The sequence below is a fragment of the Grampus griseus genome, assembly GCF_964374135.1.
Source record: "Grampus griseus genome assembly, chromosome: 9".
In the NCBI taxonomy this organism is placed as follows: Eukaryota; Metazoa; Chordata; class Mammalia; order Artiodactyla; family Delphinidae; genus Grampus; species Grampus griseus.
The window spans coordinates 61,374,202-61,399,344 of record NC_139003.1 but is presented as its reverse complement, the minus strand read 5'-3'; the positions used below and the strand labels follow the sequence as shown (position 1 = coordinate 61,399,344).

General features: G+C 36.2%; 1 protein-coding gene across 2 annotated transcripts in view; it reads right to left on the bottom strand.

Moving 5' to 3' along the window:
• Positions 1-25,143, bottom strand: part of GLCCI1 (glucocorticoid induced 1) — a gene marked incomplete at both ends in the record, with an annotated part of 117,190 nt that overhangs the window by 8,188 nt on the left and 83,859 nt on the right. The window contains 3 exons of one of the 2 annotated variants that reach the window (XM_082662388.1): positions 6,325-6,535; positions 13,991-14,143; positions 18,877-18,993. In XM_082662388.1, the coding sequence (XP_082518514.1) occupies positions 6,325-6,535; positions 13,991-14,143; positions 18,877-18,993 (481 nt within the window). The remainder of the gene's footprint in view (positions 1-6,324; positions 6,536-13,990; positions 14,144-18,876; positions 18,994-25,143) is intronic. The other variant, XM_082662387.1, reaches the window with a different exon arrangement.

The following is a 25,143-nucleotide window of genomic DNA, read 5'->3' as shown; positions in this document are numbered from 1 at the left end:
AATTAAAAATTGCTGAAAAAAGTATGTAATAACTCAAGTTTGGAGACGGGACTAGGCTATTAAAATAGCATCTTATCTTCCCCTCTTGCTGTCTCTCTCCACTTCTGTAGCTTTATCCTTAAAGCTGGTCATGTCCTTCAGCTCAGCAGTCCCCAATCTTTTTGGCACCAGGGGCCGGTTTCATGGAAGACAGTTTTTCCACAGATGGGGGTGGGGTGGTGAGGGGTGTGGTGCCTCAGGTGGCAATGTGAGTGACGGGGAGCGGCAGATGAAGCTTTGTCAGTTCACTCGCCTGCTGCTCACTGCCGGCTGTGCCACCGGGTTCCTAACAGGCTGCAGACCCCTACGGGTCCACAGCCCGGGGGTTGGGGACCCCTGCTTTAGCTGACAAAAGATCTTTGCTTGGTTCTTCATTTCTTTCAGCAAGGCTACAAGGCCCTTATGAAATAGTGGCCTTTCTACCTACCTCTCCATTCTCACTGCTTTCTACTCCTTACCATTTACCCCTATGCTCTAGCCACACTATTTTTTTTTTTTTTAACTGTTCTCCACACACCAGGCTCTTTCATAGCTGAATGACTGTGTAATGGCTATTCCTCCTGCGAAGGCAGCAAGTAGTAGTGTGAGGTTCCTACAGAAGATCTTTGTTGGCATCTGGACTTCAAAAGATTTAGGAAAGTTAACTTCATTTCTCTAAGCCTTAGGCTCCCCATTCTTAAAATAATGACAATGTCCCTCCTCATCGGATTGTGATAATATTACAGGGGATAACAAAGGTAAAGTCACCTGGGCAAATTTAATCATCATAACAATCCTATGAGGCAGGTGCCATCATTTTCCTTAATTTATAGGTGAGAAAACAGATACAGAGAGGTTGAGTAACTTGCCCAAGGACACATAATTAGTAAGTGGCAGAGCAGAGTTCAACCTGGCTGCACCAGAGTCAGAGTTTGTTACCATCACGCTATCTGCCTCACTGTTTTGATCCATCTCAACTCTATCGTCCTCATTAGACTAGACGATCAAGTTCCAATCTAACATTCCATGCTTCTCCTCAGTAGAGTCTTAGAGTTTAGGCAAAAGCTTCATTGGGTCTGCCTTCTGTTAGTCTCACAAGGAGACACAGTGCAACAAGGAGTGGCTTCAGTGTCCATATTTCTTCTCAGAGGAACATAAAAGATAACAGGGAGAAAAAAATTCAACAGATCCCCTTTCCTCTAGCCCATACCCTATTTTTTCCCCAGTCATGATCAGAGTAGAAGATGAGATGGATTTTAGCAAAGTTACTTCCCTTCCCCTAATTTCAACAGGAAATTTGAACTTTATGGCTTCTTTCTCACCAAAGGCCTATGATCACTAAGTTAGCATAATCTTAGAGTGGTGACTGTTTATTATCTTTTTTTGGTTGGTGGTAGCGGGGAGGATTATCATACTCTTCCTGAACATTCAAAAGCCTAACATATATAAGTTAACCACTTAAGGAAAAAGACGCTAATGTTTTCAACAAAGCTATAAAAATATATTCTTAAAAAAATGGACATACCATGAAGAAGGAATACTCAAAAAATCTCGACTAAGCACTAGTCCATGCTAATGCTAGGCGCCACTCTAGTTGCTGAGGATAAAGTAATGAGCAAAATAAAGTTACCTGCTCTTTATGGAGCTTATAGTCTAGTAAATAGATAATAGAAGATTAAGTGAAATTATATATGCGGACATATTAATAAATTTTGGTTTGCTTTAGTTTTAGACTCTGAGTTGTAACTGCTAGAACTGAGTTGTATACTTACTAATAATTTTGAATTAAGAATAGTAACTCATCCATAGAGAGCTAACACAGCAACTGCTATTAGTAAAATTGTAGACATTTTCCAAAAGAGGGGGAAAAGGCATTTACTGGATGCTTCTTATACGCATCAGATAATGGGAGTATATGTAATTTTAGATGTACTCTTGAAAAAGCAAAACAGGGAAGATGACCTTAGGGATGTAATTCTAGAAAAGTTCACTTTTTAACCTATGGAATAACTCCTTTGTTGGAATAAGATTTCTACACTCTTTGTAGTTTTACCAGCAAGAGGTTCTTCTAGGATAATAAGCATCCTAGAATTATGTGGGGAGAATCTTTTGATTGAGAAACAGATTCAGGCTCAAAAGCAGCAATTTGCAAGGTGTGGTAGCTAAAAGAAGTATATCCAACGTATCTATTTTCACAATATAAACCACAAAAAGAAAAGTACCACACAATCTTGGCTGATTAGGATATCTAGAAGGTGGAGAGTTAAAGTATGGTAAGGGCAAAGGTCAAACAATGTTAAGAAATAGAGCCCTAAAGATGAACACAAATCGGGTTTAAAATGTATACAGAAAGGAATAAGATATCAAAAAGAGTCTCTTTTAAAAGTCTGCCTGGGGTCAGCCCTAGAACCTGAAAAGATAATACTTTTTTTTCTTTTCTCCAACTATGGGCTGCTCAGTCCTAATACCCAAAGTTTAGAAATAATAATATTTATAAGTTAAATCATAGTATGAGTTAAATAGGCTTATATGCATTCTGCCCTGGAAACTCCATCTACATGATATACATTTTTCCTGTGGGAACACATAGTTTAATTTCCAAGTAATCAATTTATGGACTCTTGGAATACAACTCTTGGTAGTTGACCTGACTAGAATGGTTCAGTTGACGTCATGGTTAGAATAATCAACGTTTCCACAATATCTTGCAAAACTGCAGAATTTTATAACAACCTGCCTAAGTGAATTGTGCCAAAGATCAACTATAAGTGGCAGACTGAAGTCAAGATTTTGTGGCTTGCTACCTTATTAAGGAAAGCTGGCAGAGCTGCTAAAACAACTAATATTTGACACTGCCATTTACATTATATAAATGACTGTTTTTCTCCCTTGCATTTTGGGCATGATAATGTAGAAGAATTTAGGCTAACTCTTAGGATATATTCTGAAGATGTCAAGATAATAAGAGCTCTTATTCTGGATCCCTGAATTCTCCACACAGATCATAATGTAGGAACTGTGGCTGTTATTAGGTTAGTAAGCCTAGCAACTTTACACGTTACCAGGCTGCCTTCAGTCTTTAGGTCACTGGAAAAATCTGTCAGAAAACCACCAAACCCAAAAAACTAAAACCTGAAGACAGTCTCTTAAAGGCTGGACTTTTCTCAATAATGAGAGTGTTTTTGTCCTGGCATTGCAACTGAAACAGCCAAAGGACCACTATGCTAATCAACTAAAATTATTTTTATAGGTCTCAAATTATATATGTGTCATGGAGAAAAACAGATGTTAGGAATAAGCAGAAATAATAAAGTCAGGAAAAGGATAGGAATAACAGATGAGTACTAGAAAAATAATCAGCTAACTAGCACATCTCTCATTAGAGCTATATACTCACAATGTCTTTCCCTCCCCCCACCTGTGCATGCCAATCCAGGCACCTAAAGATGTCTAAACTAGCTAGTCTACAACAGCAACTACAGAATAGGTAGGTACTCCAAATCAATTCTAGTTGACTACAAAATTACAGTATCAATTCTGTTTTCAGAGTTAATGATGCACACCTATTAGAAATCTATAGCTTGCTTTTTTTTTCTCTTTACTGGAAATAAATGTAAAGAAATAAAAGACCAATTTAAGCTTCACTGTGGAAAAATGCAAATTGTAAGCTAGAATTAGTATCTTAGAAAAATTTGGACTGTCCATTCTGAAGTAATGAGTCAGAGATTATTCTATAGTTTGAATGATTTAAATATGTAAGTTTCAGAAATTGCAAAACTGACAACTCCCTCTCCTTTGTACCTTTAGTTTTCTGAACATACTTGTATAATAGTGTAGATATATTAAGAAACTTATGTCATGAGGTCTTAATTCCCAAACTGAGGTAGTTTTGTAGAAAACAGTCTTAAATGATTCTGTAGTCTTCTTAGTTTCTAAGGAAATTTTTTAAAAATCACTATTAGTCACACCCAACACCATTTATTGAGTGTTTACTACATACCAAGAGTTGTGCTAAGCACTCTGTTCCAATATCTCATTTAACTTCAATAATGGTATGAGGTATGAAAACAAGTATTATCACCTTGTTTTACTAAGAACAAAATTTGTTTTAACTATTAGGGGAAAAACTGTTGGCCTTAGAGATGATGTGGACCAACGTTCTCATTTTACATTAAACAAACAAGAGGAACAGAAGAAAGATAAGACACTTGTGTCATGCAGGCAGATATCTGGTATAAAAGAATAGAAGGGCATAGAGAAAAATATACAACCAAAAGCAGTCTTAGAAAAAGTCTAACTTCTCTCTAAGAAACAGCCAGAATTCAGAATATTGTACTATCTCGAAGAGATACCTGCACTCCCATGTTCACTGCAGTATTATTCACGATAGCCAAAACATGGGAACAACCTAAGTATCCATGGACAGATGAATGGATAATGTGGTTCTAACTGGTTGTGAGACTGCCTCAAAGAATATAGTCCCGCAGAGGCCAAGAAGACAATCTCACAACCAGCTACCCAAAATGGAATTCATCTATCAACTTCCTAATACATCTCCCTTTTGGTTCAGCATCTCTCAACTATCCACAGTGTTAAACTTAGAAGAAAACAAAACTTCTGAATTAACTGCCTAGCCTTATTATCACTGTTATTTTTAATTTTAACCCAACTGTAAGTGCTAATAAGTAGCAAAAGTGGTCTGCACTTATCTTTTCTAGTGGTATAATAAAAAAATACGGGTTTTACAAGATCTGTTTCATATACCACCTCTGCAGCCTACAATAACTTATGATTATTGATGATTATTTAACATTTCCATTTACCTTCAAAACAAATACTCCTACTAGAAGCGAGGTGTTTTCTTGTTTGTTTTACTATGAAACATCCATACTAAAAATGCGAGGAAGTGACTGCTGTAGGATGCCTCAGTAAAATGAAAGTTTCCTAGTCTGCATTCTACAATAGCGACATTCCACTTGAAGCAGAGAGATATGCCTAACTAAGGTACTGCTTTCAGTACATCCTTAATGGAGGAAGAGAGTTCACAAGGCTTCCAATAAGGAAAAGGTGAAAAGGGGAGAACTGTTGAGATCCACCCACAAAGAGGACAAAGTCCAAAGTAGCTTCCATCTAACATCTCAGCAGAGAGTCAGGCGTAATGATGACTGAAAGAAGCCAGACCAAAAGCATACACACTGCATCAATCCATTTCTATGAAATCCAGTAACAGGAAAAAATTAGACTATGATGATGGAAGTCAACAGTGGTTACTTCTAAGTGGAGAGGAGAAGGATACTGTCTGTAAAGGGGGCTAGGGATCCTTCTGGGAGGCGAAAAATGTTCTGTATCTTGATCCAGGTAGTGGTTTCATGAGTGCATACGTGTGTAAAAATTCAGGGGGCTTAGCACTTAATATTTGGGCACTTTAAATGTATTAATACCTCAAAATAAAACAAATTGAGGGGGTTGGGGGTCAAGTCAGGACAAGGCCCATAAAAAAATCCTGTAAGATTCTATAAACTTTAATTTTTTCATGTTTTAAAATTTGTGTTGCCTATGATCTTCTTGTGGTGAAAAGCAATAAATGTGTTACAAAGGAAGTTCAGTGTTTCTTTGTAAGTAGCTAGGAAGGTGGAAGCTGGGCAGTCTTCAGTACCTTCGATGTCTGAGTCTGACGGGGCTAGAAACTGAAAGAAGAGAGTGAACAGTGGTAGCCAAGTGCCTGACACGAAGACAGGAGGACATGGGCAGACAGGGCTTGACAGGCAATAAGAAACCCCACGGGTTTTGCACTCTTATTGGTGTTAGTTAATAACTCATCTACATACCATAATATATTCCCTGATGTGCTACAGGTACTTTTTAAACTTTATCCCACTTGGTTAAAAATACACTCATTCTTCCAACAGATTTTTTTAGAAATTATTTCCTCCCAAATTAATCTGAATACGAAATCTAACCTCAGGCACGAGGAACATAAACTTTACCATAACCATCCTTAACTCTGGACAATACCAAGGAAAAAACTGTGTTATATGATGTGAAGCTGTACACATTCATTTTATAGCTTTCATTAGCTGTTATAACCATGCGCTGTGCTCCTCTGACACATTTATGGAAGATGTTTGCGAAAGTCACAAAGAAGGGGGTACATGAAACCAATGAACAAACCAACCTAGATCAACCAATCCTTTACAATCCCACCATTCAATGAAACAAAAAAGGTGATGTAATGGTCTAAGACAAAGAAAGTAGAATGACCAAGGCCTTATAACAAACCCTCTAAATGGATGATTTCATTCTCACCTTTATCACGATCATAGAGTAAATCTTCTGTTGAGCAAGGGCTACCGTCCTGGGATTCCGGGGGACAGAAGGGGGAAACACAGGGGGAGTGACTGCTGCAACTACTGCTGCGCTCCTGCACAGAGGGGGTCTGCGTGTCGATGCTGCGAGTGCTGCTGCTCCGGTAGTGAGCAGGGAGGGGGGCTCTCCGACCATCCGGGATATCCAAAGGCTGGAAGAACAACAACCATCACACCGTCAGTGACAGTTCATATACTCCATCCATATAGAAAGCACTGGTGTTTCTTTTGATTTCATTTTGCAGTATTATCGCCACCACAGTTGATTCTTCAGAGAATAAAGATACCAATCTTGTGTCTTAATTTCTGCCAGTCACTTTAGGTCAGCACTCCCAGTAATACTCTTCAAGGACAGGGGCTTCTTTTAACACTGTATCCCTAGCACTGTGTCTGGCACACAGCAGACATTCAATAAACATTTGCTTTAAGAATTAGTCAAACCGCTCAAGAAGTCACTTTGACTTGATAATAAAAAAAGAGAAATCTCATATTCACAGGTATGGATTTCCATTTGTTCATTCTTCTTATTATTATTTTTTTACAAGCCAGGAACAGATTTTGCAGTTTACCCCAAATTTATAATAAAAGGTTTATTCTATTAGTACTCAAGGGAGGATATTAAGATAACTCAGAACATTTCTTCTAATTTGGTATCCAACTGAGTAGGACTACTAATGAATTTTGCTTAGTTCTAATGCATTGTTCTGAGTGGCAAAAATAAAAAATAGAAATGAAATTATAATTATAGAATCATATATGAATCATATATTTTTGACCCGAGAAGACCCTAGACCTCATTAGCACAATGTTTTTACCAATAAAGAACCTATAGTTTATTTTATTTTTTAAATAAATTTATTTATTTTTGGCAGCGTTGGGTCGTCTTTGCTGAGCGCGGGCTTTCTCTAGTTGCGGCGAGCGAGGGCTACTCTGGGTTGCAGTGGCTTCTCTTGTTGCGGAGCACAGGCTCTAGAGCGCAGACTCAGTAGTTGTGGCGCACGGGCTTAGTTGATCCGCAGCATGTGGGATCTTCCCAGACCAGGGCTCGAACCCGTGTCCCCTGCATTGGCAGGCGGATTCTTAACCACTGCACCACCAGGGAAACCCCCAGAACTTAAAAGTTTAGAGCTCCTGGTGACATGGTCAATTAAATGGCATCAGAGCTTCAGCTGCAGTGGACTCTTTCTACTCTGCTTCTGCTGTAAAGATATATCTTGCTAACTAAGTGAGGTCAACAAATATAATTCTGTATATTTACAGTATTTTTGTCATTACATAGACAAGATTGAAATGCTAGGAAAAAAGAACCAATATATTCTTAGTATATTTACAACTTATTTTCACTGTTTACTGCTATTACTCTGAGCTTTGTCATTTCAGAGATTTTAGAAACACTGTCAGAGGGAAAATGAAGTAAGATAAAATTAGGCAAGACTCAAAATATATCAATGTTTTTCTACAACAAATTAAGTGAAGGTCAAAACCTAAAATAAAAACTTCATCTGTCTATGCAGAGTTGCTAAACCAAAACTATACCATTTTCACAACCTGACAATGACCATGCTACTGTAAAGAGAATATTCAATTATGGAATATTAGTTAATTTTGTCAACAAACAAAAAAAGTAAAATTTTCCAATTTAGGAAAGAAATATTCCCAAAGAAATATTAAGTTACTTGGTCAAACGCTAAGAAAATTATTTATTATTTAAAATTTTTCTTTTACTTAACTAAATTTAGATTTTAATTACAACACTGCACTAAATTTTAGAATGAACAATTCTAAGAATAAATCATTGGTGCAGGTTTTTGGGGGTTTTTTTGGACATAATTATGTGATAGGTGTGTGAGGTTTTCAGAACAACCCATAAAGAAAGATCATTTTGGAATATATATGAGGGTTAAATGACACAGGTCTTTCTTAAAACTTAGATATTTAAGTCAAGGAAAATGCTGCTTTAATAAAATATCAATATTGGTAATTAGTAAAAGAATAATGTATCAATTTGTAACTAAAAAAGTTTAAGAATTTGAGTTATCTTTTCTTCATGTCCTATTTGATACAATCACTTTGTATTCCCATTTCTGAATCTTTAACTGGATAATATATATCAATTTCCTTAACCAACTTCTGTTTTCTTGGGGAGGGGGTTCAGAAGAATTAGAATAACAAAACAGATTTTAGAAGTTTATACATTTACACAAAATAATGATGGGAAATATAAAGGCTTAGAAGCTACTGACAGGTTCACTGATGGTGACATTTTGATTTATTAAAACTTTGAGGCACACTTAATCATAAATCTAAAAATTCTTAAAATTAATATTTTAGTTATAACTGTGTAGGTTACCCCAGAGTAATTCTGAAGTGGCTACTGTGAAATTAGAATATGATTTACTTAAAAGCAGAACTATGTTATTTTTTTTTAATTGGAGTAAAATTGCTTTACAGTGTTGTGTTTCTGCTCTACAATGAAGTGAATCAGCTATATGTATACCTATATCTCCTACCTCTTGGACCTCCCTCCCGCCGCCCCCCCCCCCGCCCCATCCCATCCATCTAGGTCATCACAGAGCACCGAGCTGAGCTCCCTGTGCTATACAGCAGGTTCCCACTAGCTATCTATTTTACACATGGTAGTGTATTTATTGTCAAACCTAATCTCCCAATTTGTCCCACCTTCCCCGTCCCCCCGTGTTCACATGTCCATTCTCTATATCGGTGTCTCTATTCCTACCCTACAAATAGGTTCATCTGTAACATTTTTCTAGATTGCACAGATATGTCTTAAAATACCATATTTGTTTTTCTCTTTCTGGCTTACTTCACTCTGTATGACAGACTCTAGGTCCATCCACATCTCTGCAAATGACCCAATTTCATTCCTTTTTATGGCTGAGTAATATTCCATTGTATATATGTACCACATCTTTATCCATTCATCTATCATTGGACGTTTAGGTTGTTTCCATGTCCTGGCTATTGTAAATAGTGCTGCAATGAACATGGGGGTACATGTGTCCTTTTGAATTATGGTTTTCTCAGGGTATATTCCCAGTAGTGGGAGTGCTGGGTCATATGGTAGTTCTATTTTTAGTTTTTTAAGGAACCTCCATACTGTTCTCCCTAGTGGCTGTATCAATATACATTCCCACCAACAGTGTAGGAGGGTTTCCTTTTCTCCACACCCTCTCCAGCATTTAGATTTTTTGATGGCCATTCTGACCAGTGTGAGATGATACCTCACTGTAGTTTTGATTTGCATTTCTCTAATAATTAGTGATGCTGAGCATCTTTTCACATGCTTCTTAGCCATCTGTATGTCTTCTTTGGTGAAATGACCATTTAGGTCTTCTGCCCATTTTTTAATTGGGTTGTTTGTTTTTTCGATATTGAGCTCCATGAGCTGTTTGTATATTTTAGAGATTAATCCTTTGACCGTTGCTTCATTTGCAAATATTTTCCCCCATTCTGAGAGCTGTTTCTTTCTCTTGTTTATGGTTTCCTTTGCTGTGCAAAAGCTTTTAAGTTTCATTAGGTCCCATTTGTTTATTTTTGGTTTTATTTTCATTACTCTAGGAGGTGGGTCAAAAAAGATGTGTTTTTCCTATGTTTTCCTCTAAGAGTTTTATAGTGTCTGGTCCTACATTTAGGTCTTTAATCCTTTTGGAGTTTATTTTTGTGTATGGTGTTAGGGAGTGTTCTAATTTCATTCTTTTACATGTAGCTGTCCAGTTTTCTCATCACCACTTATTGAAGAGGCTGTCTTTTCTCCATTGTATGTTCTTGCCTCCTTTGTCATAAATTAGGTGACCATATGTGTGTGGGCTTATCTCTGGGCTTTCTATCCTGCACCATTGATCTACATTTCTGTTTTTGTGCCAGTACCATACTGTCTTGATTACTGTAGCTTTGTAGTAGAGTTTGAAGTCAGGGATTCCTCCAGCTCCATTTTTCTTTCTCAAGATTGCTTTGGCTATTCGGGGTCTTTTGTGTTTCCACACAAATTGTAAAATTTTTTGTTCTAATTCTGTGAAGAATGCCATTGGTAGTGTGATAGGGATTGCACTGAATCTGTAGATTGCTTTGGGTAGTATAGTCATTTCACAATATTGACTCTTCCAATCCAAGGACATGGTACATTTCTCCATCTGTTTATGTCATCTTTAATTTCTTTCATCAGTGTTTTATAGTTTTCTGAGTACAAGTTTTCTGCCTCCTTAGGTAGGTTTATTCCTAGGTATTTTGTTCTTTTTGTTGCGATGGTAAATGGGATTGTTTCCTTAATTTCTCTTTCTGATTTTTCCTTGTTAGTGTATAGGAATGCAAGAGATTTCTGTGCATTAATTTTGTATCCTGCAACTTTACCAAATTCATTGATTAGCTCTAGTAGTTTTCTGGTGGCATCTTTAGGATTTTCTATGTATAGTATCATATCATCTGCAAACAGTGACAGTTTGACTTCTTCTTTTCCAATCTGTATTCCTTTTATTTTTCTTCTCTGATTGTCGTGGCTAGGACTTCAAAACTATGTTGAATAAGAGTGGACATCCTTGTCTTGTTCCTGATCTTCGTGGAAATGCTTTCAGTTTTTTACCATTGAGTATGATGCTTGCTGTGGGTTTATCATATATGGCCTTTATTATGTTGAGGTAGGTTCCCTCTATGCCGATTTTCTGGAGAGTTTTTATCGTAAATGGTGTTGACTTTTGTCAAAAGTTTTTTCTGAGTCTACTGAGATGACCATATGATTTTTCTCCTTCGATTTGTTAATATGGTGTATCACACTGATTGATTTGCATATACTGAAGAATCCTTGCATTCCTGGGATAAATCCCACTTGATCATGGTGTATGATCCTTTTAATGTGCTCTTGGATTCTGTTTGCTAGTATGTTTTTGAGGATTTTTGCATCTATGTTCATCAGTGATATTGGCCTGCAGTTTTCTTTCTTTGTGACATCTTTCTTTCTTTGTGACATCTTTGTCTGGTTTTGGTATCAGGGTGATGGTGGTTTTGTAGAATGAATTTGGGAGTGTTCCGCCCTCTGCAATTTTTGGAAGAGTTTGAGAAGGATCAGCATTAGCTCTTCTCTAAATGCTTTATAGAATTTGCCTAAGAAGCCATCTGGTCCTGGACTTTTGTTTGTTGGAAGATTTTTAATTACAGTTTCAATTTCATTACCTGTTTATATTTTCTAATTCTTCCTGGTTCAGTCTTGGAAAATTGTACCTTTCCAAGAATTGTCCATTTCTTCCAGCTTGTCCATTTTATTGGCATATAATTGTTTGTAGTAGTCTCTTATAATCCTTTGTATTTCTGCAGTGTCAGTTGTGATTTCTCCTTTTTCATTTCTATTTTTATTGATCTGCGTCCTCTCCCTTTTTTTCTTGATGAGTCTTGCCTAAAGGTTTATCAATTTTGGTTATCTTCTCAAAGAACCAACTTTTAGTTTCATTGATCTTTGCTATTATTTTCTTCATTTCTATTTCATTTATTTCTTCTCTGATCTTTGTGATTTCTTTCCTTCTACTGACTCTGGGTTTTCTTTGTTCTTGTTTCTCTAGTTGCTTTACGTGTAAGGTTAGATTGTTTATTTGAGATTTTTCTTGGTTCTTGAAGTGAGATTGAATTGCTATAAACTTGCCTCTTAGAAGTGCTTTTGTTGCATCCCGTGATTTTGGATCACTGTGTTTTTGTTGTCATTTGTTTCTATGTATTTTTAAATTTCTTCTTAGATTTCTTCAGTGATCTCTTGGTTATTTAGTAGCGTACTGTTTAGCCTCCATGTATTTGTGTTTTTTACAGTTTTTTTCCTGTAACTGATTTCCAGTCTCATAGTGTTGTAGTCAGAAAAGATGCTTGATATGATTTCAATTTTCTTAAATTTTCTGAGGCTTGTGACCCAAGACGTGATCTATCCTGGAGAATGTTCTGTGTGCACGTGAGAAGAAAGTGTGTTCAAGCAGAACTATGTTACTAAGTTTCATCTTCTAGTATAGTTTTGCTTAGCAGTTCTTAAAGAATTAGCAAATATGTGTCTGATTATCTCATCCTCAAAAAATTAGACCAATTTTACTTCCTTACATTACTGTTCTTAAATGTTACTTAATGTATAAAGGAAACATTTTAATGGTATACACAGCTAAGCTAAGAGACATCACAATTTCCAAAGGGTTCCTTTTTGGCCTAATGAATATAACATAAAAATTTAACTCTAGGAAGAGTAAAATGGCACAACCTTTTGGGATGGTAATTTTAGCAATATTCATCAAAATTTAAAACGTGCAAATGCTTTGACCCAGCAGTTTCACAGCCAGGGAATTGTCTGCCAAGAGTACACTATGTTTTCTAAAGCACTGCTTATGATGACAAAAACTGAAAACAATCTAAATGCCCATCAGTAGGGGACTTTTAAATTATGGTACCTTCATATAGTGATTCAGTATATATTAGCATACATACACATATTTGGAAGCATATACAATAAACTGTGATTAATGCTTATATCTGCTAAGCAATATTCAGAGTTGGAAAAAGTTTCTTTTTCAATTTTATAAATATAAAATTGAACTGTGTGAATTTTGAGATGAACTCTAAATCAGTTTTAAAATCTACACATTATCTGAAGGAATTAGACACACATTTGACATAAATTAAATCATATTTTAGTTCTAAAAAACCATCAGATAGATAATTAAGCCAAATGCTACTTGATGTTTTCTTTTGTTGAGTATATCTTTAAAATGCGGTCAAATATAAGTTCATGTGCAGGAGTGTCCAGATTTCTTTTCTGGGACAGAGGTAATTTATAAAGTATTTTTGATTAATTCAAATGGATCAGAGACCTAAATATAAGAGAAAGCTAAAACCATAAAACTCTTAGAAGAAAACACAAGAATAAATCACTGTGACCTTAGATTAGGCAATCTTTTAGATATGACCCAAAAGAAAATGAAAAGTGAAAAGACAACCCACAGAATGGGAGATATTTTCAAATCATATATCTAATAAGGTATTTTTATCTAGAAGGTAAGAACTTTATAAAGACCTTTACCAATCAGTAGTAAAAAGACAACCTAATTTTGAAATGGGCAAAGCATCTAAATAGACAGTTTTCCAAAGAAGACATACAAATGGTCAACACCATGATGAGATACCACTTCACATCCACTAGAATGGCTACAATAAAAAAGACACATAATTACAAGTGTTGCTGAAGATGGAGAAATTGGAAGCTTCATACACAGCCAGTGGGGAGATGTAACATGGTACAGTGCAGCCACTTTGGAAAGTAGTCCGGCAGTTTCTCAAAAGGTTAAACAGAGTTACCATACAAGCAGTTCCACTCATGGGTATATACTCAACAGAAATGAAAACATCATGTTCACACAAAAACTTGTATATAAACTTCACAGCAGAATTACTCATAATAGCCAAAAAGTAGAAACAATGGAAATGTTTATCAGTTAATGACTGGATAATAAAATCTGTATGATTGAATATTATTTGGCAATAAAAAGGAATGAAGTACTGATACATACATACATACATACAGTCCACAATATTAAAGAAAAAAGTGACTCAAACATCCCATGTAACCTTACCTTGGACACTTCCTCTTTCCCGTTATTTTCTTTAATGAATACCTTTTCTAATTCGGGACTTATTCCTTCTACATTGCAGGGCACACGTGAAACAGATGATTTTGGCACTGATACATTTGATAGTGGCATAGGGACTGATCTTGATCCAGTAGCCTACAAAACAGAAGATAAGGTGTTATCAAATTATTTGTGGCCAAAGAAATCAAGAACTAAAGAGCATGGTAAATCTTAAAAGAGAAACTCAAGGAGCAGAGTTATTTTGAAATTTCAAATACAATATAAATTCAGATACACATACAGCAGTTTCGGTTCCAAAGTAAGGTAAAAATTACAGAGTCAAAGTAATCCTTTATGTAAGTATAAAGGTACGATTGTAAACTGTACACACTTTTCCAGTAGAATGGCAGAAATCGAGTGTCCTCTGCACTGTTTAATTTTTTTTCTTTTTTGTTTTTACTGGAAAAGCATAGTTGAAATCATGTAAGTTAAGTGTATCACGTGACACTTCAGCTCTGCTCTGTGCCTGTGTATGTGTTCAAAAGATTTGTTCCCTGCACTGTGACGATTACCTTCTAGTATTTTTCATTTCCATTTTATCAACCATTTAAGAAAGGCTTTTGGATTACTAAGTAGTTTGGCAACAATATCATGTTAATTTCAGTAACACTCACTTAACAACTATAAGGTTGCTTTCAAAAGTCCTTTGGAGGAGTTGTCAAAAATTAACCACCTCTCATAGCTGTCCTGCCAGAGGTACCACAAAGTGTAAGACAAGCCTTTTGATGCTCAAGGAACTTTAAGAACAGAAAGGAAATAAGAAAAATAAAGATGAACAAGGTAAAAAAGAACAGTATATGATCTCTACCTTATTCTGAATGATTAAAGTTGATATATATGATTCATAATGAGGTAGACAGCTAGTCATTGATTAAATGAATAATATATTTCCCATACTCAGTGCGGTGCTCCTGCCATCTGTAAACTGCTGCCCACGAATGTCCTTTGTCTCATTATTAATGCATGAGCTTTTTTCATATTAAAGTTGTAACTCTTTGTCATACATTTACTGTTTACTTTAGTATGAAATATCTTTCAGTACTTTTATGGTTTTTCATATTTAAATATTTAACCTACCGTGATTTATTTTTGTGTATGTTATGAAATAGTATTTTTTCCCACATAGTAATCAAACTGCCCCAACATTTCTTTATGGATTCTGTATTTGATTTCCTTGAGTTGTTACTTGATAATCCCTATACAGAGCTCCACTTTAACTGCTATAACTTTATAGCAGTTACATTTTGCATTTTGGTATCCTATAGGGAAAGCCTTTTCAAATTTTCTTTTTAACTGGCATTACTTTTCCATATTACCTTTGAAAATAACTTTTAAAGTAATAAAACAATTCCTTTTACATTTCCATTGGAACTCAATTTGTATGTTAATTTTGGGCAAATTACTATTTGAAAAATATTGAGTCTTCCCATGAATGAATGACTTCCCATTTGTCTCTATTTTATATTTCATATCCTCAATAAAGTCTTATAGTTTGCATATTTCTTTTAAGCCTAGGCATTTTATATTTTTTATTATATATATACTAACATGTTATTGCTAGTTGTAACATAATAAGAAATATGTACTTGGTTTCTACCCCTGGTTCCTGACAGAGTTCCTAAAATCTTATAATATCCTGAGGGACAGGGGCACTAGGAGCATCTTTTGTTCCAATATTTGGTTTCTGACACCAGTCCTGATACATAGCTCCTAAATCCCTTGGAATTGCCTGGGAGATAGGACCAAGAGTTTTTTGTTCTAATGAGGTGACTCTTGGTGGGTTCCTGAATAGGTTCCAAATGGGGGGGCTGGTCACTAGAAAGAAGCCATGATTAGAACCTTGGAACTTCCAGTCCAACCCCCATCCCCCTCATCCTCTGGTGAGGAGAGGGGCTGGAGACTGAGTTAATAATTAATCATGCCTATGTGATGAAGCCTCCCAAAACATCCCTACACTACGGGTTCAGAGAGCTTCCAGGTTGGTGAACACACATCCATATACCAGAAGGGTGGCACACCCCAACTCCATGCGAGCAGAAGCTCTTGCACGTGACTTACTTACAGACGTTGCCCTGTGCACCTCTTCATCCTGCTGTTCATCTGTATGTATCCTTTATTATATCCTTTGTAATAAACAAGGAAATGTGTTTCCCTGAGTTCTTTGAGCAGCTACAACGAGTTACTGAACCTGAAGAAGGGACTGTGGGAATCCCTTCTTTATAGCCAGTAGGTCAAAAGTACAATGACAATCTGGACCTTTCAACTGGCATCTGAAGAGGGGCAGTTTTGTGGGGCGGAGTCCTTCAGCTGTGAGGTCTGTGCTAACTCCACGTAGTTAGTGGTATAACTGAATTGGAGGACACTTGGTTGGTGTCTGGCGAGTCGGAGAATTGGTTGGTATGGGAAAAAAATCTCACACATTTGGTGTCAGGAATGTTATAAGCAGAGGGAAACAGTAGTTTACCTTTACTAGTATAGGCGAAAACAACTGATTTTTATATGTTTACATTTTATCTGATCATTAAGTTCTCAGTTTTTCTCCTTTTTATTGTAAAAAATTATAATCATAAATATAATTAAACAGAATAGTATAATGAACACTCAGGTGCACGTCATCCAGTTCCAAAACTTATCAACATTTTCTAACTTTATTTCATCTAAACATCCACTTGTTTTTGTTCTTTGAGTATATTAAAGCACATTCTAGACTTCATAGTTCATCTACAACTATTCCAGTAGGTATAGCAAAAGATAATAACAATAATAATTTTTTTTTTTTTTTTTGCGGTACGCGGGCCTCTCACTGTTGTGGCCTCTCCCGTTGCGGAGCATAGGCTTCGGACGTGCAGGCTCAGCGGCCGTGGCTCACGGGCCCAGCCGCTCCGCAGCATGTGGGATCTTCCCGGACTGGGGCATGAACCCGTGTCCCCTGCATCGGCAGGCAGACTCTCAACCACTGCGCCACCAGGGAAGCCCAAAAGATAATTATTTTTAAACATAACTACAATGCCAAAAAATTCAATGTAAATTGGGAATAAGTGTATAAATTTTTTCTGTTAAATCAATATGTCAATAGATATACTATAAATGCATTGGGCTCTTACAGAAAAGGTGTTTGAAATAAACAAAATAAGAATAATATATTAATTCTTCCAGATTAAGAAGAAAAAGTAAGGCATATGTGAATTTTCTCTTGAAATGTCTGAGGCTTGCTTGCCAACTACATGTTTGTTTTACAGCTTTGATGAGGTATAACTGACATACAATAAAATCCTCCCATTTTAAGTATGTAGCTCATTGAGCTTTGTAAATATATAGTCATCCAGTTATCAGTATAATCACATTTTAGAAACTTCTATCATCCAAAAAATTTCTCTAGGGCTTTTCTACAGTCAATTCCCACCCCTAATACTTTGCATCATTTTGCTTTTTTGAGGATTTAATGTAACGAATCATACAGTATGTAGCCTTTTACTTCTGACTTCTTTCACTTGCCATGATGTTTTTGAGATTCATCCATGTTGTTGTAAGTACCAGTAGTTCCTTCCTTTTTACTGCTGAATAGTATTATACTATATGGATGTATGAAGGGCTGTTTATCCATTCACCAGTTCATGGATATTTGTTGGCTTCCATTTTTTGACTCTTATAGATACTGCTGCCATGAACAATGATATACAAATCTCTGTCTGGACATATGTTTTTATTTCTTGTGGACAGATACCAAAGAGTGGAATTCCTGGGCTATATGGTCAGTGTATGTTTAATTTCTTAAGAAAATGCCAAACTTCTTTCCAAAGTAGCTGTACCATTTTGTGTTGCCACCAGCAATGTGTGGCTATTCTGGTTGCCTCACATCCTTATCAACACTTGGTATTGTCAATATCTTCCGTTTTAGCCATCCTATCATTAGTTTTTTAATAGTTTAGTAAATTCACTTTGATCTTCTAAATATACAACAGTATCGTATGCACAGTGATAACATTTCTTACTGCTCTGTCTAGAACCTCTAAACTACTAGCAAATAACATCAATAATTACAGACATCTATGACTTCACTTTTATTTTAACAGAAATACTTCCAGTATTTTATTGTTAGGATCTAACTACATTTGCAGTTAGTCCCATTAGGAAGTGTCCTATTTTAGGATAAGTTTTTATCACATATGGATACTGAGTTTTTATCAAGTGTTATTATGTTATTCAGCATCTACTTTGACTTTCTGATGCAATGAACTAACCTAATACATTTCCTAATGTTGAATTATCCTTACATTTGTGAAACAACCCCTAATTAGATTTTTTTGATATACTACTTGGGTTTCTCCTGCTATACTGACTATATTTTATTTACTAAAATTTACATTAATATTTGTAAGTAAATTTGGCCTAGAATAGCATTACCCGAAGTTTGTTCCATGGGGATGTGAGTACATGTTTGGGGTGGGGGTGGGAGGACAAAAAAACGAATTCTCAATTTCTTCCTAAGTCAGATAGGGGTAAAATATATCAAGAGACACAGAGAGAGATGGGTTAAGGTACTATTAGGAAGATTAAATAAGATAATGCCCAGAGTTGCTTAGTAAGTGAATGAGCTAGGATATCAGCCCAGGCCAGTAACAGTCATCCTTGTGACCACTACACTCTGTTATGTCTGTTATTAAAAGATTACACATATGGCTAAAACAAAAACTTCTTAAAACAAACATTGTAATGTAACAGAGCTAGAGATTTACATTAATTTTTTTTTAATCCTAAAATGATGGGTTCTCCTTTATAACGAACCCTTTAAAAGGAATTATTCCAATCTGGACAAGAAGTTAGCCTACCTGAGTGTGATTGATTGCTATATGGTTGCCATGGAGAGGTGACTGACGATCCTTCTCTTTACTGTGCCGACTGCTCTGCTTACTACGTTGTAGTTGCTGCCTCAGTTTGGCAATCTGCTTTGGGGAGAAGGGATGAGAAGCAAGAAGAGAACAGAAGTGAATACCAAGCTTTAAGTATTTATTTCTTTAATTTTAGATGTTAAAAAATAAAATTTTTATCAAAGATTTCAAGAAGAGACTATTTCACTACAGTGATTTATTCTCCAAGTTTTAATAATTAAAACTATTGAAAATAAGAAATAAATATATGCTACAAATGCTTCACTTATACGATTTAAATATTGTTGGTAAATACATAGACTAAATTTGCCCAGATTATTTCATATTTTACCTTTGTAACACCAGAAACATCTTCCCCTTTAAACACTTTTTCTAAGATGAAAAACTAGTATTTCACATGCCTATTGATTAAACCCAATCTCTTAATATAGGGACCTCATTAAGTTTTTAAGTTCCCATTTTATATAAACAAAATGGATCTGGTAGACCAATTACTAAACACTTTAAAATTGTAAATCCCATGGTGTAAATCGTATGGCATTTAGCATTAGTTACTTGTTAGTATTTAATATCTTACTATTATATTACTCTTAGTCACAAAATCTTTATTTTCCAGCTTTACTGAAACATAAATGACATATAACATTGTGTAAGTTTAAGGTGTACAATTTTTTTAAAAAATAAATTTATTTATTTATTTTTGGCTGCACTGGGTCTTCATTGCTGCAGATGGGCTTTCTCTAGCTGCAGCGAGCGGGGGCTACTCTTCATTGCAGTGTGCGCAGGCTTTCATTGCAGTGTCTTCCCTTGTTGCCGTGCATGGGCTCTAGGGTGCACAGGCTTCAGTAGTTGTGGCATGTGGGCTCAGTAGTTGTGGCTCACGGGCTCTAGAGCGCAGGCTCAGTAGTTGTGGCGCATGGGCTTAGTTGCTCTGCTGCATGTGGGATCTTCACAGACCAGGGATTGAACCTGTGTCCCCTGCACTGGCAGGCGGATTCTTAACCACTGCACTACCGGGTAAGTCCCTGTACAACATGTTGATTTGATGCTATTATATATTGCAAAATGACACCACTGTAGCATAAGTTAATACCTCCATCCCATTACATAATTACCATTTCTCTTTGGGGGTGAGAACATTTGAGATTTACTCTCTTAGCAACTTTCAAGTATGTATAATACAGTATTATTAACTATAATCAAAATTCTGTACATTAGATCCCCTGAACTTACTCATCTTATAATTGGAAGTATGTACCCTTTGACCACTCCCCTTTACCCTCCAGTCTAGCAACCACCACTCTACGCTCAGTTTCTATGAGTTTAGTTTTTCTTAGATCCCACAAACAAGTAATACCATACAGTATTTGTCTTTCTTTGTCTGACTTATTTCACTTAGCATAATGCCCTCAAGGTTCATCAATGTTGTTTACAAATGGCAGGATTTCCTTTTTTCTCATTGATGAATGTATGTACCACATCTTTATCCACTTCTCCATTGACAGATACTTGGCTACAGTGACACAACTTTTTTCAAAACAAATATAACTTAGGAGTGTATTCTCCTAAATGGAACTGTAAAACTCCCAGACTTAAGGCTTAAGAGAAAAGTCATTTCTACAATATGGCTTGGAATTCATTAACTATTAACATATTTTAGGTGCTATATGATCTTCTTAAACTGTGCTAGACCTGAAGTAAAATATACCTGAGCATTTTCAAAGGGAATCATTAGCAATTTGGGGGAAGTTACTTAATATTGGTATTACTTTCCTTGTAGAAAAGATGACATTAATCAATTAATAGTTACTCCTTGAACACATACAGTGAGCTCAGTTTTATGTTACCTACTAGGCAAAGTGCAAATACAAAGTAAAGTGTGTAAAATATATTGATTTCCTCAAAGAGATGTTTAGCAAAATGCTTACTTGGAATAACCATGGCAATGAAAAGCAAAATAGTTGCTATTAAAGCCTGTTAATGGTCAAGGGGAAATGTATATAGGTTGCTGGAGAAACTTACAAACAGAAGAGAAGCAGCATGGAAGAAAATAAAGCACCTAAAAGAGTAATCTATACCCTTTATTTAAAATAAGATCCTCTAATTTTTTGAAACTCTTTGTAGCTTATGGACATCCCATACAATTTCCTTGCAAAGATATATAAATAAGATTATCTATGTTAATATTTGTGTTCCTTGCTCTCTGTTGAAATGACATCGTTTTCTTCTAGAGAACATTAATTTTCATGAGAAAAGGAATCAAAATTAGTAGGTAATCATTATAAATCAAGAGAGATTATACTCTATGATAAAAATAAATAGAATTTCAAATTGTACAAGTTATTTAATTAGGATAGGGGTATAAAATTAAGTGTTTTCTGAATATTAATGATGTTTCAGTGGTTTTTCAAAACTGGCAAGAGCTTGTAGAGAAGAGCCCATAATGCTTACAGATTAATCAAAGCAATTTGTACTTTTTAATTTTTAAAAATAATCTTTAAAAATAAACAAACAAAAATAATCTGAAAATTGATCAATCCTAATCACTCTTTTTAAAGGCCTTTGAGATATCATATTAAGCTGGAAAAGTTTTTGTTCTAAATAGCTTTACCAAACCCCTGAAAACAAAAAGCATACATAATGGTACACACCTTACTTTGCTTGGAATATCAGCTTAAACTATGCAACCTTATAGTTTCCACACAATACTGTTTATCTTTTTTTTTTTTTTTTTTTTTTGCGGTACGCAGGCCTCGCACTGTTGTGGCCTCTCCCGTTGCGGAGCACAGGCTCCCGACGCGCAGGCTCAGCGGCCATGGCTCACGGGTCCAGCCGCTCCGCGGCATGTCGGATCTTCCCAGACCGGGGCATGAACCCGTGTCCCCTGCATCGGCAGGCGGACTCTCAACCACTGCGCCACCAGGGAAGCCCTAATACTGTTTATCTTTGGATTATAACATAGTTCTGCTTTTGTTTACAACTTAGAAGAGATCAGAGTAAAAAGGAAGCCCATCTTAATATATATACTCAAAACATTACAACTCTTACTCAAGAACCATGTAAAATGAAAATAAGATATAGGGCTTCCGAAGCCATCTCTTCTCCCTAAGTTCAGTACCAGTAGACAGTAGACACACAAAGGCATCTCTGGGAGGAAGGGGCAGAGGGAGTTGTAATTTCCACCCTACACTCACACACCCCTCCCATCTCATCCGTAGTTCCAAACCTCTGCCTAAGACAACCTCTCTAATCAATCCCATGTTCCAATGCATCACACAAAGCTCTTGGTCCTCACTTTGGTGGGCCTACCCACCCTAGTTACTACAGTGAAATGCCCATACAACCTTCCTTTACAAAGGGAACCCAAAGTTATACTGACTGGATTTCTTAAACTATAGATGAATCTTACTTGTGTTTCTAAATATCCATTAGCAATGCTGTGGCCTTAAGGAAAAAATTAAGAATGGACTTTGAGGGTATTATACTAAGTGAAATAAGTCAGACAAAGAAAGGCAAATACTGTATGATCTCACTCATACATGGAATCTGAAAAAATAAAAACAAAACCAACTCACAGAACCAGAGAACAGGGTCTGGTGGGGGGCAGAAAATGGGTGAGAGTGGTTAAAAGGGTACAAGCGTCTGGTTATAAGATGAGTAAGTTCTGGGGATGTAATGTAAAGCATAGTGACTCTAGATAATAATACTCTATAGTATATTTGACAGTTGCTATGAAAATAGATCTTAAAAGTTCTCCACATACACAAAAATTATAAAAATGTTGAGGTGATGGATGTGTTAACTAACCTTCTCGTGGTAATAACTTTGCAATATATACATATATCAAATCATTATGTTGTATATACCTTAAACTTATATGATGCTATATGTCAATTATATCTCAGTGAAGCTTAAAGAAAAAAAATTAAGAGGGAAGGAGATAGGAGCATTCTCTAAACATGAAAGGGGTCCTAGGCACGTGAGCTCCAAAGTTTGAAAAAGTTAGGGACTAAGTAAGCCTGGGTCATAAAGAAGAAATAATATTGTAGAGAGAAGAATTAGCACAAATACAAAGCAATGACTAAAATATTTGTGGAATTAGATGAAGAAAAATCAGAGACTGGCCCCACTGAAAAGCTAAGAACTAGGAACACATTTCACTGTAAACTTTTGGAAACGTGATAACATCACCCTTGTTTATTTGCTATTTTTGTCCTGTTAGTTTCCCCCACTATTGTTAACATTTAAAAACAGGAAAAAAGGGCTTCCCTGGTAGGCCAGTGGTTAAGAATCTGCCTGCCAATGCAGGGGACATGGGTTCGAGCCCTGGTCCAGGAAGACCCCACATGCTGGGGAGCAACTAAGCCCGTGCACCACAAGTACTAAGCCTGTGCTCTAGAGCCCACGAACCACAACTACTGAAGCCCGTGTGCCGCAACTGCTGAAGCCCGCGCCTAGAGCCCATGCTTCGCAATGAGAAGCCACCGCAATGAGAAGCCCGCGCACCGCAACGAAGAGTAGCCGCTGCTCGTCACAACTAGAGAAAGCCCACGCGCAGCAACAAAGACCCAACGCAGCCAAAAATAAATAAATAATTAATTTAAAATAATAATAAAAATAAAAACAGAAAAAAACTAAACTCTGAGCCTCAAAAGACTGGTTGAGTACTTTTGCCTCAGGTAGTGAAAGGGAGGGAGGGTAATATTTCTCAGAATGAATTCTATAGTAGGCCAAGGAACTGAGACATCTTAAACAGACTAAGTGGCTGCAGTAGGAAGGGAAGCAGAATCCTGGGGCTTTTGAAAGAGGAAAATAAAAAGTGAGAAGAGAGCTTGATTAACGCCAGGAATGGCACTTTGTCACATGCATTTATATGAATTCTCTCATTCATTTCTCAATAAAAACATATGAGATAGGTACTATTATTATCCCCACTTTATAGGTGAGGAAACTGAGAGGTAGGAAGGTTAGCTTGTTGAAAGCCACACAGTTAAGTGGTGAAACATGTATATGAACTTAGGAAGTGGAATTCCAGAGTCTGCTCTCTTAATCACTATTCTGTATTGCCTAAAGGGTCAAGTTAATAACTCATAAGGAGATAAAGAAATCTTACAAAAAGTGAAGACAGACATACAAATGGGAATAATACACAAATGACAGTAGTTGAACTGTTAAGAAAAAAGGCCCCCAAACAATTACTAAAGATATTAACCCAACAAATTTTTCTGAAAATCTAGTTTCAGAGGTTATGAATCTCAAGCTGTTATTTCTCTTTTATATGAAAAAAAGAGAATATGTGACAAACTTTAGTGCTTGTAAAGATCAATGTCTCAAAAGAAAGGTTCTGCAGTCTAAAAACAAATTTTACATATTATATCCTTTGACAGTGTTCAAAGGAATTTAAAATGCAACACATTACCTACTCTAATACTAAAAATAAAAATTTAAAACTTCTTTTTGTTTAATATAAATATGAATAATTCATGTTGTTTTCCTGTTTTTCTAATGAAACCCTAATGAAATAAATGCTGTTTATTCGGCCCTCTGATATCCAAATGCACAAACATAGGCATATGTATGCACAAACGTGCATATATAAAGAACACAGATATGTAAGCACATACACATGCACGGGGAGTTGTCACCTGCATGCACATCACCTTTACACATGCCCACGGACAGACATGCTTGCCCACATGCAGACTCACACAAGCCCCCACCCCCAGTAACAAAGAGAGAGATTTACACAGATCCATTCCCACAAATATAGCTAGCTTTGGGACAATTGTTATAAAATAGTTTTTAATATAGACATGTATTTACCAATAAGGCATATTTGTCAACAGAGGAATGATGACAACAATATCAGACTAACATTTAAAGAACACTTGGTCCATAAACCCACTAGATTCCACAGATATATTGTAACTGTTTTACAGATGAGGAAACACTTTGAAAAATAAAGTACCTTTCCCAAGGTAACACAGCTAATAAATGGCAGGTCCAGTCCTTTAGCCTTTAGTTCGTAACCCCTTTCTATTACCTACAGGGCTGCTGAAAATAATACTGTGTTAATGTTCGCAAATAACTACCAGTCACTATGTATTGGCTCATAATCTCAACCACTTCGCCAAGTAACTTCCTTTCTTAATGCTGTAGATATTGCAAGATGTGAAACTGCAATAAAGGTGAACATAAATTTGATGA